This window comes from Pteronotus mesoamericanus, unplaced genomic scaffold (genome assembly GCF_021234165.1).
Source record: "Pteronotus mesoamericanus isolate MK-2021 breed Mesoamerican mustached bat unplaced genomic scaffold, CSHL_Meso_final contig_130, whole genome shotgun sequence".
Taxonomy (NCBI): domain Eukaryota; kingdom Metazoa; phylum Chordata; class Mammalia; order Chiroptera; family Mormoopidae; genus Pteronotus; species Pteronotus mesoamericanus.
The window spans coordinates 9,585,726-9,602,726 of record NW_026555060.1 but is presented as its reverse complement, the minus strand read 5'-3'; the positions used below and the strand labels follow the sequence as shown (position 1 = coordinate 9,602,726).

The 17,001-nt window shown below is 35.6% G+C and overlaps 1 protein-coding gene across 2 annotated transcripts in view; it reads right to left on the bottom strand.

Moving 5' to 3' along the window:
• Positions 1–17,001, bottom strand: part of ANKRD26 (ankyrin repeat domain containing 26) — a 124,734-nt gene that overhangs the window by 12,809 nt on the left and 94,924 nt on the right. The window contains exons 24-28 of one of the 2 annotated variants that reach the window (XM_054592025.1): positions 16,006–16,158; positions 10,211–10,281; positions 9,778–9,871; positions 5,943–6,055; positions 4,555–4,684 (exon numbers count right to left, since the gene is read on the bottom strand). In XM_054592025.1, coding sequence (XP_054448000.1) covers positions 4,555–4,684; positions 5,943–6,055; positions 9,778–9,871; positions 10,211–10,281; positions 16,006–16,158 — 561 coding nt within the window. The remainder of the gene's footprint in view (positions 1–4,554; positions 4,685–5,942; positions 6,056–9,777; positions 9,872–10,210; positions 10,282–16,005; positions 16,159–17,001) is intronic. The other variant, XM_054592017.1, reaches the window with a different exon arrangement.

The window sequence follows — 17,001 nt, the reverse complement described above, 5'->3', positions numbered from 1 at the left end:
TAAACAAATGGCTTCTGAGCTAAGATGAAATCCAGGGTGCTTCCAGGAAAACATGGTCTATGGATGAAACCAAGACTGGAAAACCCGTTACACCTCAGAAAGATTTAAGGTTGTGCCTCAAATTCCTTTAAGGATCTTCAGGATATAGAATTTGAAAGACACTGTCTTACAGCAGGTCCAGGAAGCTTGAGGTGAAGATCTTATCCCAAAACAGTTTTTAAGAGTGGTTTTTTCAATGGCCTGAACTCCAGTAAAATTCACAGGAAACTCAAAGCTTCTAAGAGAATTGTAGAGGCAAAAGCCCTGTTTGCCAGCTTGGACTAAAGGAAGACAACAAGGTGAGTGATACTAAGTTTTTAAAATATGACAGGAGCTAGACAGGACACAATAGAAGTATCACAGGAGATAGATAAGACACAATAAAAATATGACTGGAGTTAGGCAGGACACTATAAAAAGAGGTCTGTGGATCTTAGATGTTGTATAGGGAGGAAGCAGGCTGAGAAAAGAGCTGTAGGCACAGGCCGTTTCCTATGAAAAGGACAGAAGAAAGAGTTCAGAGGGAACAGCCAAGGGCCATGGAGACGCATTCCATGTTTAGGACTAGGTTTTCCTTTCCTTCCTCAGTGAGGAAATAGAGAACGTTATGAAATCATTTTAAATCTCACTAGTAAAACATAGTGTCCTCTGGCACTATTAGATACAATTTCTCATCTACCTTAATTCAAACTTTTTTGTACGAAAAGACCATCTCATCTTTATGTTACACCATGATGTTTCTCCCTAGCACACAAATTAGCTTTAAAGTTTTGAAATTTCAAAAGGAGACAGTCCAGATTTATGTGTGTGTGTGCGCGCACGCACGCGTGCACGTGTCTGACTTACTCCCCTTGAGCAGCACCACTGAGTAGAGCAAAGCCTGCAAAAAAAATCCATGATGGTGATGTTTTCACCTAGAAGCTTTTAAAAAAACTGAGCATTGGGGTGACATCAGTTCATAAACTATAGAGGTTTCAAGCACACAATTCAATAAAATATTATTTACACACTGCACTGTGTGCCCATTGTCCCAAGCAAAGTCTTGTTTTGGCCCCATTTTCCCTTCCTTTATCCACCTCCACCTTTTAGCCACCCCTTTCCCTCTGGCTGTCACCACAGTGTCTATGTGTTTTTTATATATATATATATATATATAAATATTTATATATTTAACATTTTAAAAATATTTATATATATTTATAGATAGATTTTCTTAATCCCTTCACCTTCTTTCATCCAGCCCCCCAGCCCCACTCCCTCCTGACCGCTGTCAGCCTGTTCTCCGTATCTATGCTTCTGTTTCTATTGTCATTTTACTTTGTTCATTAGATTCCACATGTGAGATCACATGGCATTTGTCTTTCACCAACTGGATGTTTTCACTTAGCATAATAATCTCCAGGTCTATTCATGTTGTTGCAAAAGTTAAGATTTCATTCTCTTTAATGGTCAAGTAGTATTCCATCATGTATTATGTACTACACAGATTTTTTATCCACACACCTACTGATGGACACTTGGGCTGTTTCTAGCTCTTGGCTATTGTAAATATTTCTGCTAAGAACATAAGAGTACATATATTCTTTCAAATTAGTGTTTTGGGGTTCTTTATATATTCCCGGAAGTAGGATATCTGGGTCAAAAGGCATTTCCATTTTTAGTTTCTTGAGGACATTCCATACCGTTTTCCACAGTGGCTGCACCAACCTGCATTCCCACCAACAGCCACAAGGGTTCCTTTTTCTCCACATCTTCAACAGCACTTGTTTGCTGATGTATTGATGATAGCCATTCTGACTGGTGTGAGGTGGTAACTCATTGTTTCAATCTGTACCTTTCTGATGGTTAGTGATGCTGAGCATCTTTTCATATGCCTGTTGGCCATCTGTATGTCCTCTTTGGAGAAGTATCTATTCAGGTTCTCTGCCCATTTTTAATTTGGTTGTTTGTATTTTTGGTGTTGAGTTGTATAAATTCGTTATCTATTTTGGACAGTAACTCCTTATCAAATGGACCATTGGTAGATATGTTCTTCCATTCAGTGGGTTTTCTTTTTTTTTTTTTTTGAAGGTTTCTTCTGTGGTGCAAAAGCTTTTTATTTTGATGTAGTCCCATGTTTATTTTTTTCCTTTGTTTCCCTTGTCCAGAAGTTATATCAGCAAAAATATTCCTAAGAGAAATGTCTGAAATTTTACTGCCTATGTTTTTTTCTAGGATTTTTATGGTTTTGTGACTAATATTTAAGTCTTTAATGTATTTTGAGTTTATTCTTTGTGTATGGAGTACATTAGTGGACTAGTTTCATTTTTTTTGCATGTATCTATCCAACTTTTCCCAACACCATTTATTGAAGAGAGGCAGTGAAATCTATCAATGAGTCTATGAATTATGAGTTAAACACAATGAAGTAAATGCCTAAATCAGCAGAACCAGTTACCAGGATTTAATGGAATGGGAATGAGAGGCACTGGGTTAGAGACTGAAGATGTGAATGGAGAAAAACAGGAATGAACATTATTTCTGTAAGATTACTTTCCTATCATGTCAGAGCCAGCAAAACATAAGTTGGCCACAGGCTCTATCAAGAGGCAAAAGGATCTCCACAAAAGTAGAGTTAAGGATATTCAACTACACTGATTTGTCATCATTACATAAAACAACTGGTAATATGCAAGATGACCAGGAAAGAGTTCTAATAAAATTTGATTTGGTACTGGAATATGGACAGACATATAGATCAATGAACTAAAAATGAGAATCCAAAAATGAACTCTCACATTTATGGCTAAGTGCTTTTCGAGAAGTGTGTCAAACAATTAAATCAGACATGAATAGTCTTTTTAAAAAAAGGTATTGGGACTGGATATCCACATACAGAAGAATAAAATTAGACTGCTACTTCATACCATATATAAAAACTAACTCAAAATATACAACCTAAAACTATAAAACTCTTAGAAGAAAACAGGTACATATCTTCACGACTGGATTTGGGTATTTTTCTAAGATGTGAAACCAGAAGACAAAAATATGTAGATGAACTGGACTTCATCATAATCAAAAACTTCCGTGCTTTAAAGGATACTCTCAGCCCTGGCTGGTGTGGCTCAGTGGATTGAGTACTGGCCTGTGAACCAAAGGGTTGCAGGTTTGATTCCCAGGTAGGGCACATGCCTGGGTTGTGGGCCAGGTCCCCAGTCGGGGGCCCATGAGAGGCAACCACACATTGATGTTTCTCTCCCTCTGTTTCTCTCTCCCTTCCTCTTTCTCTAAAAAATAAATAAATAAAATCTTAAAAAAAAGGGTACTATTAAGAAAGTGATAAGGTAATCTACTGAGTGGGAGAAATATTTAAAAATCCTGTATTTAATAAGGGATTTGTATCTAGGATATATAAAGAACTCTTACAATTCAATAATAAAAAGCAATCCAGAGGGGCAAAAGAATTGACAGATAGCTCTTCAGATAAGATATACAAATGGATAATAAGCATGTGAAAATATGGTCAACATCATTAGTCACTAGAAAATTGCAAATCGAAACCACAATAAGATGCCACTTCCCATCCACTAGGATGACTATAATAAAAGACAGGTAATGACAAGTGTTGGCAAGAATGTGGACAAATTGGAAACTTTATACGCTGCAAATAAAAATGAAAATGGTGTAGCCACTTTGGAAAACAGTCTGGCTTTACCTCAAAATGTTAAAGATATGATCCAACTATTCCATTTATAAGTATATACCCAAGAGAATGGAAACATAGGTTCACATAAAAACTTGGGACATGAATGTTCACAGCAGCATTATTAACAATGTCAAAAAGCGAAAACAAACCAAAGGTCTATCAAATGATGAAGAGATAACAAAATGTGGCCACTCCACATAATGAAATGTTATTCAGCAATAAACAGAAATGAAGTCCTGCTGATACCTTAAAAACATTACGCTAAATTAAAAAGGCAGTCACAAAGGACCACATATTGTGTGATTCCACTGACATGAAACGTCCAGAATAGACAAGTATGTAGAGACAGAGAGTACAGTAGTGGCTCCCTCAGACTAGAAAGAGCGGGGACGTGGAATTGGCACAGAGTGGTTGCTAAAGGCACAGGGTTACTCTTTAGAGGATGAAAATGTTCTACAATTTATTATGACAGTGACTTGCATAACTCTTTGAATACACAAAAAGCCAATGAATTGTACACTTTCAATGACTGAGATGTAAGGTATATTTATTGTATCTCAATAAAGCTGCTAACCAAAAAATTTTTTTTTTATTTCATGCTAGTGCTTGGGCTCCTGTAATGGCATGCTTCTTGCTGGGGTTCAAGACATAGGAAGGAGAGCTGACAGTAATTCCTTTTCATAGTAAAATGATAAAAAAAGCTTTTTTACTGATACCAAGTTTATAATATTAGTAGAAAAATCTGTATTTCACTGTTCAAAGCATTGAATGATATATAATTCTCCAAACTAGGTGATGTTAGGGTTCCAAAACTGATTAGAAATTACCTTATGTTTTAACATATTAATCTGAATATCCATTTCAATTTGATTCACTTTTAAATCTCCAGGGAAATTAAGCTCTTCATTTTCATATTCATTTAACTTCCTTTTTGTAATTTTTAAGAGTTTCTTAAATCTGCAGAAATGTACAAAATGAGTAAGTCAAGTTCTTTAAGAGTACATATTTAATAATTATTTTAACATATGTCTAATCGAATAAAATAATCTATAAATTATAATCATTTGTTCCAATTTAATATTGTTTGAAAGCATACTATCTAAATTATAATCTTATGTGTAAATAAAATGAAAAAATTCTTTACATATATGACATTTAATATTGTACTATATAGAGTTCTTATAAGTTATTAATATTAATTTTAGTATGTTAATATAAAATGTTAGCCTATTATTAAATATTAACTAGGAACCAGAGATCAGAATCCAAAATGGAGAAGAAAAGCATAATTATATACAAATATTTTGAAAGACACAAAAATATCTTTTGTTACCTACTGACGACAGTCTATAAGAAGAAAACTACCAACAGAAAACATCAAGATCATTCAAAACAGAAAGAGAAGCAGGAAAGAAAAATCTCTGAAGTTTTAGTTGAAGGGAAATTTGGAAAGGGACAGGGTTATAAAAGAAAGGAATCAGAGAGATAACATATAACAGTCTTCTCAAGACTATTTTACGAGATATTTGCTAGCGCAATGTTAAGAAAATGAAAGGGATACTAAACAATGTAGAGGAGGATAGTTAAATGAGAGGAAAAACACTGATGAGAAACTGAAATACTCAGTGAATACCAGCGAATAAACGGAAAGGAAGACTGGGGGTTTCCCAGACATTGGGAAAGATGCCGTTACTTTTTTTATATGAGTGGTAAAAACAGGATTACTCAATTTCTTTAAGTCATAAGAACATTTTCGTATGTGTGATATATTTTATACCTAAAAAGAAAGAAAAAAGCCAAATCAAGATAACTTTTGATGATGTTAAACAATGACACAGATAGGTTTCTAGATATTAAACTATTTGAATGCTGAAGAAAAAACATGCCGCTAAAAGAAGGAAAGATTACAAAACAGAGCGAAGATATCTGGCAGAAATAAAAATTCAAGGTAGACACAAAAAGGACAATTTACAGGATATGCAAAAGGTGTTCTCATTATTGTTTTAGGAATCATAAAGAATAAGCAGAATTTTTTGGCATTCAAGAAAGTCTCAGATTGTGCTGTGAGATTCTGAAGTAAACTTTTAAATAGGATAATTTGTTCAATTATGAAAATTACAGATAGAGAACAAATTTGTATTTTATTTTTAATAAAGTAAAATGACAGTTAAATCTTAATTAGTGGTAGAAATGATCTGAAATATTAAAATCTTACCCAGTAATCTCTTTTTCTAATTCACCATTTTTCTTCATTGCTTGATCCAAGCTACACTCCAGAGATTGTTTTAACTCAATATATTTCTTTAATTGTTCCCTTTCATCCTGAGACTTTGAAAAACATTTTTAAAGAAAATTATTTTTAAAGATCTAGAGACTCACTCTTCTTTCTTAAGAATATTATTTCTCATGAGTTCATGAATAATATGTGTAGACAGGTTTATAAAATGTAGTTTATAAACTGGATACCAATAAGAACAGATTTCAAAAATAATGACTCCTTATTGCAGCTTAAATTGACTTTACATTTTCATCACTTTTCCTCTGGAACTTAAGCTGCCAAAATTTGTTAAAATGGTGGTTTTTACATACAAAATATGAAGTGTTAAAATTTTGTTAAGAGAGTGGCTACAGACATTTTAGCTTCTAAAGATGCCCTAGAGATATTTTCATCAATATTTCAAGATATGCCAGGTTCTATTAAATCACATCTTCCTAAAATAATCTTTGAAAAATTCCCATGCAGTCCCCATTACTTATGATGATAATCTGACTTTAGAATGAGATACTCTCATTCTCTGTAAGCACTGTTCCATAGGTTTCAGTTTCTCTTTATTTAAAGAGAAAAGTGTTTAATTTTCTCTTTAAATAAAGTCTGTCTATATTTTATAAAAACATAACTTTTTACTTAATTCTTGTAGTTTTTTAGTTTTTTTTTTTCCTATCGTCCTGTTCTATCTCTTACAATAAACTCAAATATTCTTTAATGCAAGGTCTCATCCACATACTCATATTTTCAACACTTACTCTCTTCTTTTACATAAGGACCTTTCAATCATATAATTGCACTAAAAAATTTATGAGGGTCATCTTTTTCTTTACTCCTTATCCTGCTTTATTTCTTAGCAGCAACAGTGACCACACACACCCTCCTCTGCTCCTCTATCCCCGATTCACTGCAAAAGAGTTAACTCTGACATTCAAGTCCTGGACTCTTTCTATTCCACTTTTTTAAAATCTCAGGGTTCCTTAATCTCAACACTTCAAACCAGACTCTCCAATCAACATTTCCAGCCTTGACCCCTTTCCTGAGGTCATCTGTACTTTTCTTTCTCCCTTCTAGTTCCTCATAGAGAGTATCTTCAACCACACACTCATAAGCCATGAGGTGGTAGGGATTACCTTTGTAGAGAGCTAATTTTGTACATTTTATGTTGTTTCTCATGGGTGTTATTTTTGAGTATAGTGTTATTTTCCTTGGGGGCACATTAACCCTTAGAATGTTGACCAGGATGCTCTGTTGTTTTTCTCTTATAATGCAAAACATTTTGCAAATATCAAATTATTATTTGCCTTTATTTAAAAAAAAAAATTGCCTGTTCTATAGAGACTTGACCCATGGAACCCTTCTGAAGTTCTTTTCTTATGCATACTCGACTATATTGTTCGAAAGCTTGAGAAAGCTAGAGCTATCTTCTTGCCAATTCAGATTCTTCACCTCAACACTGTGTTGATCAAATATTTTAGCCCAGGTAGACTTGGGCATAGGGCTTCATGACATGACTGTAACAGGACACAGCCAGGGGCCCCCCAAAGGGGATTTGTAACGGGGTCCAGAAATTGGGGTGTCCAAGAAAAATATGGAATATTCTCACCTTCCCCCTTGCCCCGAGGCGGGCTACCAGGATGGGAGACAGGGAGAAGGGCCATTGAGAGTCATTTTACATGTCAGTAACAGGCCAGGGCCACTGAGAGTTACTTTGCATGTCAATAAGGATAGCTTCATATGCAAAGATAGCTATTTTGTGTATCAACAAGGCTAACCAGGAAGGTTTGTATAACTTTAACCCAGGAGGGAAGTGGGAAGCAGCTCCCCCTGTAACAGCGCCTGCAGGGAGTCCGGGGATGGGGTTGTGGGGGAGGATTCCCTGAGTTGGAACCCAGGTGCAGCACCAATGTTAGAAGCTTTTTGACCACATGGCTTAGGAAGCAGGATATAACTGGGAAGGGGAGATAGGGCCTGTGAGAGAGAATGGGACACAGACTCTGGGGAACAATGAGAAGACCATGTGGAAAGGAAAAGGGAGAAAGGACTCTTGCTAGTGGGCCATGAGAAGGTGCTACATGCTTTTGGATTAAGAACTGGAGACCATGGTGACACAGCTGATGGTGCTGGGAACAGCGAGAGGCCTGCCTAGCTGAGCCCTGGACTTCTGTTCTTTTTCTTCTAAAGGACGGTATCCCTGACTAGCCTGACTGGACCAAACTGGGCCAAATGGGGAAGGCAGGACTGTGTGTATTGGTGGATGTTTTAAGGGGATTTTGAGATTTTAACAGTGACTATTAGCCATTATTCAAAACTTATATAACTTTTGAATAAATAATTCCTTTCCTTTCACCAAACTCTGCCATTGAGAGTCATAATTTTTAAGGGTGGTAAGCAAAGGACCTACAACTGAGGGACCCTGGGGAAATAGGGGGCACTGTTCTGGTAATAGCATTTGGGCCCCCCCCCCGCAACAGGTCCATTATTCGGTAACAGGAGAACCATCTAGAGAAGTTAAGGCTATTGATTAAATTGGTTGAAAGCTGCTGCTTCTTATTAAATTTTTGATTCACAAAGTAGACCTAATGGTGGCTAATAATTCTGTGTCATAAACCTAACTCATTTCTATAGGAATCTACAAAAAAAAAAAATCCCCCATTATTTTTGCATAAGGTTCATCAATTTTGGTAATTCTTACAAATTTTTCAATTTTTGATAGCTTAATAGGTTTCTGTACGAAACTGTAAGTTGACAACTCCTGGAACTCTCATTCACAGAAGACTCCTTATCAATATATTATCATTCATTCCTCTTGTATGAAAAATATGCTAATACAATATGACTTATTCATATAAAGTCTAAAACAATAATTTTCAATGTTTCTTCAGCCACACAAAGAACCAGTCAACACCATGTTCTAGTTCTCCTGATAGGTATATCTGCATAATGAAACTGCATGGATTGAGCTATTGTGACCGAAAGAAACTAGCTCGTAGGTGCATTGACCTCATTGCTCCAACTTAGGGTTCACAATGCAATCTTCTGATCTTAAATTATAGGTAGCCTACCATACAGAGGAGAGTGTGAGTGGCAGGAGAATCCTGTTCTGCTTAGTAAATACTGTGTAGCCTTCACCATTCATCAGTTAATTGGAGTCCTGGATTATATATCCATCTTTTCTGAGACTGGATTGTTAATCTTTGAAAGGCTGATTAACACAAGTGAATGGTCTCTAAACTTGCAATGCTAGGAGCACTATGTTGTTATGTGAGGCCCTGATTGAGCAGCCATTTCTACTTTTTTACTGGCATTTTTTTTTTTTTGTTTTAAAATCCAGCAAAGGGAAAAAGTGCACTCCCTCTTCCACAAAACACTTGTATGATTACAAAAGAAATTCAGAATTCTAGATTAAATCATTACACAAATTTCTGGACTCAAACAAATACCTGAATTCCAATGTCTATAGCAGCATTATCAACAAGCGCCAAAAACTAGAAATACTTAAATGTTAAACAAATGAATGGATAAACAAAGTGTGGTATATGTCAAATATTGCTTCTAGACTATCACAATCTTTTTTATTAAAATCTTACTATAAAAATCATTAATTTTATGAATTCAACTTCCTTTATAACAAGAACTACATTACTAGTAACAAGTATTATCATGAATACAATAAATACTTTTATCAATGAGACTGTTCATGTTGCCTAAAATATCTTATACATTGCTACTAGAGAAATAAAAATTCCTTTTCAGCATCATGGAAATTAAGAGATTGACTTACCGAATTTGTACATACCAGGTTTGTCTGAAGCTGTTCAATTTTGAGTGATTGCTCTTTGATTGTAACTTTTAGCTTAGCATTTTCAATTTCAAGCCTAAAATGTATATTTTAAAATAATTATTTTCACACTTCAATTTAAAAGATACCAGATAATTTCTGAATAAACATCTGAAGGTGCAATTACATAAAATCTTAACATTTGGAAAGTAGATGAATTAGCAATTAATTGTGCTATTTTTCTAGTTGTGTTTTGTGGATAATGTATATATTACCTCTAAATTTTGCACAAGTTATGCATTTCAAAATATTTAAAAGCTGAAATATTTATCCAGTTTAACAATGATACACTTCTTATCATAACTGATCTAATTCTCATACTACATTCCTCATCTGCTTTATAAATACTCATGTTATTTTCTGTGTTGCTTTATACTTTTGCATGTGATCTTGCATCTCCTCAGCACATCTTTCAGTCGCTGTGTATCGATCCTGTGCTTCTTGTAACTAAAATAAAGAAAAAAAAAACTTTTAACTACTGATAATCTAGTATAAATCTACCTGTTTTTGTAACTTAAATTTTATTGGACAGCAACCCCACTCTTTCATCTGCATTTTGTTTATGGCTACTTCGTGCCAAAACAGTAGAGCCAAGTTGTGACAAGAGAGACCTCATGGTGCACAGAGCCTAAAATATCTACTACTTGGTCCTTTACAGAAAAGATCACCAACCACTTCTCTAGTACTCAAACAAAAACCTCACTCATGTTTTTAAATTATATTTTATCAGCAAATATACAAATTTATAAACTGGTCAAATGGGAAAAACAGAAAATTAATTTATAATTAACATTCATTTTTTTTATATTCCAAGCAGCATATCAACTGTAAGTTTAAATATTCACAACTGTGAATGAACATGGTTATTCCAGCGATTATGAAAGTTAACATTCTGTTTTCAGTGACAATGAGATGTTTCACTGAATAGCCCAAGAGGCAGTATCTACATAGGAGCCAGAATGTCTGGGTTTGATTCCCACATCCCCCAGTTATTAGCTGTGTCAGCTTGAGCAAATTACTTAAACTTTCTGTCTCTCAGTTTCTTCATCTGTAAAATGGAGATAATAATGATACCTACTTCACTGGAATGTTGGGAAGATTAAATTATGGAATATATGTGAAGTACTTAGAAGAGTACGTGGCCCACAATAAACTTTAAGGGTTTGTATTATTATTGTCGCTGTATTTTAAGTTCTAATAAAATTTAATACTTTAGGCAAATGGCAATGGAGGTGATCTCTTGTACGAGTTACACTGAAATAATTCTTCGTACCATTGACAATGGTAGTAAGAAGCCCAGGCTATATCCCCAGTACTTCAGAAAGCTTTCACCAAGACCGCTAGCCAACAGTACTTTTCTGCTTAGAACAATTTATAACTTACTTCCTCTCAGTACTACTCAGTGGACAATAATCATGAGCAATGCAAATAGCACCTCCAGGACTGAGTACATCACTTACATGACCTGACAGGCAGGGTTAAGCCACTGACATGGAGTTCTGTGCGAATGCGCTCTGTGCAAAATCAAAGTTCCCAGGTCCATTCGTCCCCAGCCACTGTCTATGTTGCACTGCTTTAGCAAGTACTCTGATGAGCAGATTAAGGTGACGTGCAATGGCATGTCAGAAAAGTCCTCCCCAGAGATTTACAGTGGGTAAAGTGCTATTAATCTCTAAACCACAGTTCTGGCTGCACTGTGAAAGGCTGATTTCTATTTTTTCCCCTCACATTGAGGGTAAAAAAAAAGAGCTGCTGATTAAACAATTCTCTATTATATTTATATTTAATTGCTTAAAATACATCAAGAATAAAAGATTAATTATATCAATGTCTCCAAGAAGAAAGTATTGGTGTGGTATAAAGTAATTTTATCCTAATAATAGTTAAAGCTAAAATATTTTCAATTTATTTGTATACAAAGGTATGTACCATCATATCAAATAAATGTACCCCATAGACAAATTTATACTTACAAAGACAAGATTATGTCTCATGGATAAAAAAATTAAAGCAATGTAAAATTAATGGCTAAATTACTTTGCACAGACAAGATGACAAGTGCTGAAAAGAATGAGGGCAATGAGAGTTAGAACAGTCAGAGAAAGCTTCATGGAGAAGGGAGATCGGGAGCCATGTCCATTGAGGTGTCGGATTCGGCAAGAGGAACAGAAACGGAAAAGGCAGAATGGACAGCATGAGTAAAGGCCGAGAGAAGCTGCAATCAGTCCAATTAAATCCAATGGCAGGGAGATAAAAACATATGTTCACACAATGACTTGTACACTAATGTTCATAGTAGAATTATTAACAGCCAGGGAGTGAAAACAACACAAAGTTCTATCACCTGATGAATGGATAATTGGATTAGCCACACAGTGAAGTACTGTTCCACAATAAAAAGAAATAAATAGTGATATGCTATAATATGGTAGAACCTTAAAAATGTGACATTAAGTAAAAGAAGCCAGTCACAAATACTGTATATTATGTGATTATATGTATATGAAATATCCAGAATAGGCAAATCGATAGAGACAGAAAGTGTACTGGTTGTTGCCTGGTGGCGGGGAAGATGAGAAGCTAGGAGTGACTGCTAAGAGATGTGGAGCTTGTTTTTGGAGCGATGAAAATGTTCCATAATTGACTGAGGTGACAGATGCATAACTCTCTAAATATGTCAAAATATACTGAATGTTTAATTAAAATGGGCAAATTATATGATGTGAATTGTATCAATACAATTAAAAAAAAACAATGGTGGATTTAAATTTAATTTTCTTAATTCTCTGTTGTGGATGTGCATACTATAATGATCTGATTATCTTTTTGCTTTTAGAATATTTCTAAGTGAGATGAAAATTAAAGAAAAGCTTCCTTCAACTTGTTTGTACAGTGATGTTTCCATACAAGTTATTATGAAATCTATGAAATAAACAGATTCTATATGTATTCACAAAAGTGAAGATAAAAAAATAAAAGAATTTTCTGGAATATTCCATTAAACATTATCCTCAGATTTTATCTGTCTGCCTCATCATGATAATGGAGATACCACTAAAAATATTGTTTAGTAGGAAAAAAGTCTCTTGATTCCTATGAAGAATAATGCATAATTCTTAACTTTCTTAAGGGTAAATATGATAAGAAAACATAAATGCAAATGGCAGAATAAAAGCCAGGGTTTAAGAAGTAAGTGCAGACTTCCAATCAAGATGGAGGCACAGGAAGACATGTTTTGCTTCCTTGCAAAACCATAAGAAGGATTACAACAAACTCAAAACAAAAAACACCAAGAACTGCCAGAAAATCAAACTGTATGGAAGTCTGACAACCAAGGATTTAAAGAAGCCATATTCATCCAGATGGGTAGGAGGGGCAGAGACAGGGAGATGCGGCAGAGAAGACGTGGTGTGGTGGTAGGAGGCAGCAGCAGAGGCATCTGGTGGAATGGGTAGTGTGGTGGATAAAAATCAGGAGGGATACGTTGGGAGTGAGTGATCCCAGCCCCAGCCCAGACAGTGCAGCCCAGGGTTCCAGTGCTGGGAAAATAAAACCTCATAACTTATGGTTGTAAAAAACAGTGTGGGTTGGGGTGGTGGAAGAAACTGCTGGTCTTTCAGGAAAGTCTGTTTAAAGGGCCCACATGATCCTAGAATATACACAAACCTACCCACTCTGTGAAGTAAAACCAGGGCAGCAGCTAGAGGGGCACTAGTTGCATACAGGAAAGGGATGAAGTGACTGGAAATGGGGCAAGTGCCGAACAAGCCTCCAGCAGCCCAGCAGTGGCACTGACCCCTCTTTTGCCCCTCCCCCATATACAGAGCCACAAAGCTGTGAAGCAGGTTGCCCGCCTTGGTGAATACCTAAGGCTCCGTCCCATACAACTTAACAGGTGTGCTAACACAGGGAATCAAAGCAGCTCTACTTAATACACACATACACAGACACAAACACAGGGAGGCTGCCAAATTAAGGAGACAAATAAATATGGCCCAAATGAAAGAACAGAAGAGTCTGTATTCCCACCAACAGTGTACTAGGGTTCCATTTTTCTCCACAGCCTCGCCAGCACTTGTGCAGCCACTGTGGAAAACAGTATGGAATTTCCTCAAAAAATTAAAATGGAACTGCCTTTTGAACCAGCAATTCCATTGCTGGGATTATACCCTAAGATTCTTGAATACCAATTCAAAAGAACCACTCACCCCAATGATCACAGCAGCACAATTTACAATAACCAAGTTCTGGAAGCAACCAAAGTGCCAATCAGAAAATAAGTGGATCAGAAGGTTACGGTACATTTACACAATGGAATACCATGCAGAAGAAACAAAGGAGCTCCTACCATTTGCGACAGTATGGATGGAACTGGAGAGCATTATGATAAGTGAAATAAGCCAGGTGGTGAAAAACAAATACCATATGCTCTCACCTATTAGTGGAACTTAATCTACAAAACAAGCAAACAAAATGTAACCAGAGACACTGAAATAAAGAACAAACTGACAGTAACCAGAGGTGAGGGGGGAGGAGGAAAGAAGGGGAAGGTCTGTCAAGGAACATGTAGAAAGGATCCATGCACAAAGCACAAGGCTTGAGGATTGAGAGTGGAAGGTGGGGGTGGGGCAGGGCAGGGGAGGGTGATGGAGGGAAAATGGAGACAACTGTGCTTGAATAACAATAAAATAAGAAAGAAAGAAAGAAAGAAAGAAAGAAAGAAAGAAAGAAAGAAAGGAAGAAAGGAAGAAAGAGGAAGGAAGGAAGGAAGGAAGGAAGGAAGGGAGAAGGAAATGAAGAATCCCGAAAAAGAACTAAGGGAGATGGAGCTAGTGAACCTATCAGATGCAGAGTTCAAAACACTGGTGGATAAGGATGCTCAGAGAACTCAATGAGTAAAGCAAAACCATAAGGGAAGAAATGAAGGCTAAGTTAAGTCAAATAAAGTAAAATCCACAGGGAACAAACAGTGAAGGGAAGGAAGCCAGGGTTCAAATCAATGATTTGGAAAATAAGGAAGAAGTAAGCAATCCACCAGAAGAGAATGAAGAAACAAGAATTAAAAAAAACAAGGAGAGAATAAGAAGACTCTGGGACACCTCCAGAAGTGCCAACATCCACATCACAGGGATGCAGAAAGAGGAAAAGCAAAAAATTGAAAACTTATTTGAAAAAAATAATGAAAGAAAACTTCCCTGATTTGGTAAAGGAAATAAGACATACAAGTCCAGGAAGCACAGAGAATCACAAACAAAATGGACACAAAGGAGGACCACACCAATAAACATCACAATTAAAATAACAAAAGTTAAAGATAAACAAAGAATCTTAAAAGCAGCAAGAGAAAAGCAGAGAGTTACATACAAATGAGTTCCCATAAGATAATCAGCTGATTTCTCAAAAGAAGCTTTGTAGGCTAAGAAGGGACAGGCAAGAAGTATTTAAAGTGATGAAAAGCAAACCTACAACCAAGATTACTCTATTCAACAAAGCTATCATTTTGAATCGAAGGGCAAATAAAGTACTTCCCAGATGAGGTAAAGATAAAGAAGTTCATCATCACAAGCCCTTATTATATGAAATGTTAAAGGGACTTATTTAAGAAAAAGAAGACGACCAAAACTATGAACATTAAAATGACAACAAACTCACAACTATCAACAACAGAATCTAAAAAGGCAAAAACAAAAACAAACGAAGCAAACAATAGGATGGGAACAGAATCATAAATCCGGAGATCACATGGAGGGTTATCAGTGGGGAGGGAGATAATAGAGGAAAAGATGCAGGGATTAAGAAGGATAATTGGTGGGTAGAAAATAGACAGGGGATGGTTAAGAACAGTATAGGAGATGGAGCAGCCGAAGAACTTCTATGTGTGACCCATGGACATGAACTGAGGTCGGGGGTGTGGGGGGGGCGGTGGTTGTTGGAAGGAAGGGGGTTACCAGGTGGAGGGGGGCAAATGGGGAAAAATTGGGACAACTGTAATAGTACAATGAATAAAATATACTTTAAAAAAAGAAATAAGTGCATTATAAAGATAGTAAAATTATAATAAATTATAATAAAAATAGAAAGAAAGCTGCCCATGAAGATTAGCATCTAAAATATTTTATATTATATAATCAGCTATAGATTAACTGATGACGAGTTAAATTTCACACATACTTGACTTCTGATTTGATCTAATTTCTTCTTTAAATGCTGTGTTTCTTCTTCTAAATCCATACGATAACGTGATGTAACCTCCAGTGAAGCCTCTGACATAGACTGTTTTTTTAGGGTATCAGCCAGTTCTTGTTGAAGTTGTCTCACAGCAGCCTAGTAAGATATTTCTGTTACTGACTTTATAAATCACACTATTATTTATGTTAAAATATATATATTTCACATACACTATGAGGCAAAAGAAGGTTTACAGTTGTGAGTACACAAAGAGATTATTCTTGTATTATTAATTATTGTATTATTTTCCATATAAACTGTAAACCTACTTTTGCCCCATTCTGTATGTACTTTGTTAGAGTTATATATTATTAACGTAATATATAACTGGAAAAATATCACCACATATATCAATTTGCCTTCTTTTCTTCATATGGACACATTCCTGTTTACTGGGTAATCTGGCCTTGACCTCTGTCACTGCTACAGATAAATCCTGCCACCCCTCACTAATCTGAATTGGAGAGCCAATGCCAAATAAAGAAATTACAGAGAACTACAATTCTCTCTGTATTAAACCAACTTACCTCCAAACGATAGTAAATGGGTCTTGAAATGAGAAATATGAGCAAATTATTTGTAGAAATATTTAAAGAAAATGTAAAAGGTAGTGGAAAGATTAAATCAAGTATAGTTTTGCTAAAACTCATCACATTTGTCTCAAATTATGATGTAATGAAAAGTAGATGTCTTTAAAGAGTCGATAGATCCTAAGGTTATATTACTCAAGGCTGAAATATTTCCAAGTTTAATTCAAATTGCCATGAATAAAAATAACATTAACCAACTAAAAGTATAAGAAGCCACTGAAAGAAAGGTACTATAAGAGACAGCGTTTACGCTTCAGTTCATCTGGGAAATCTGAAATTAACTGTCCAGATATTCCACTTAATTGAAACTTAATTTCAAAATACTCATTTTAGGCATGAGCATTTCCAT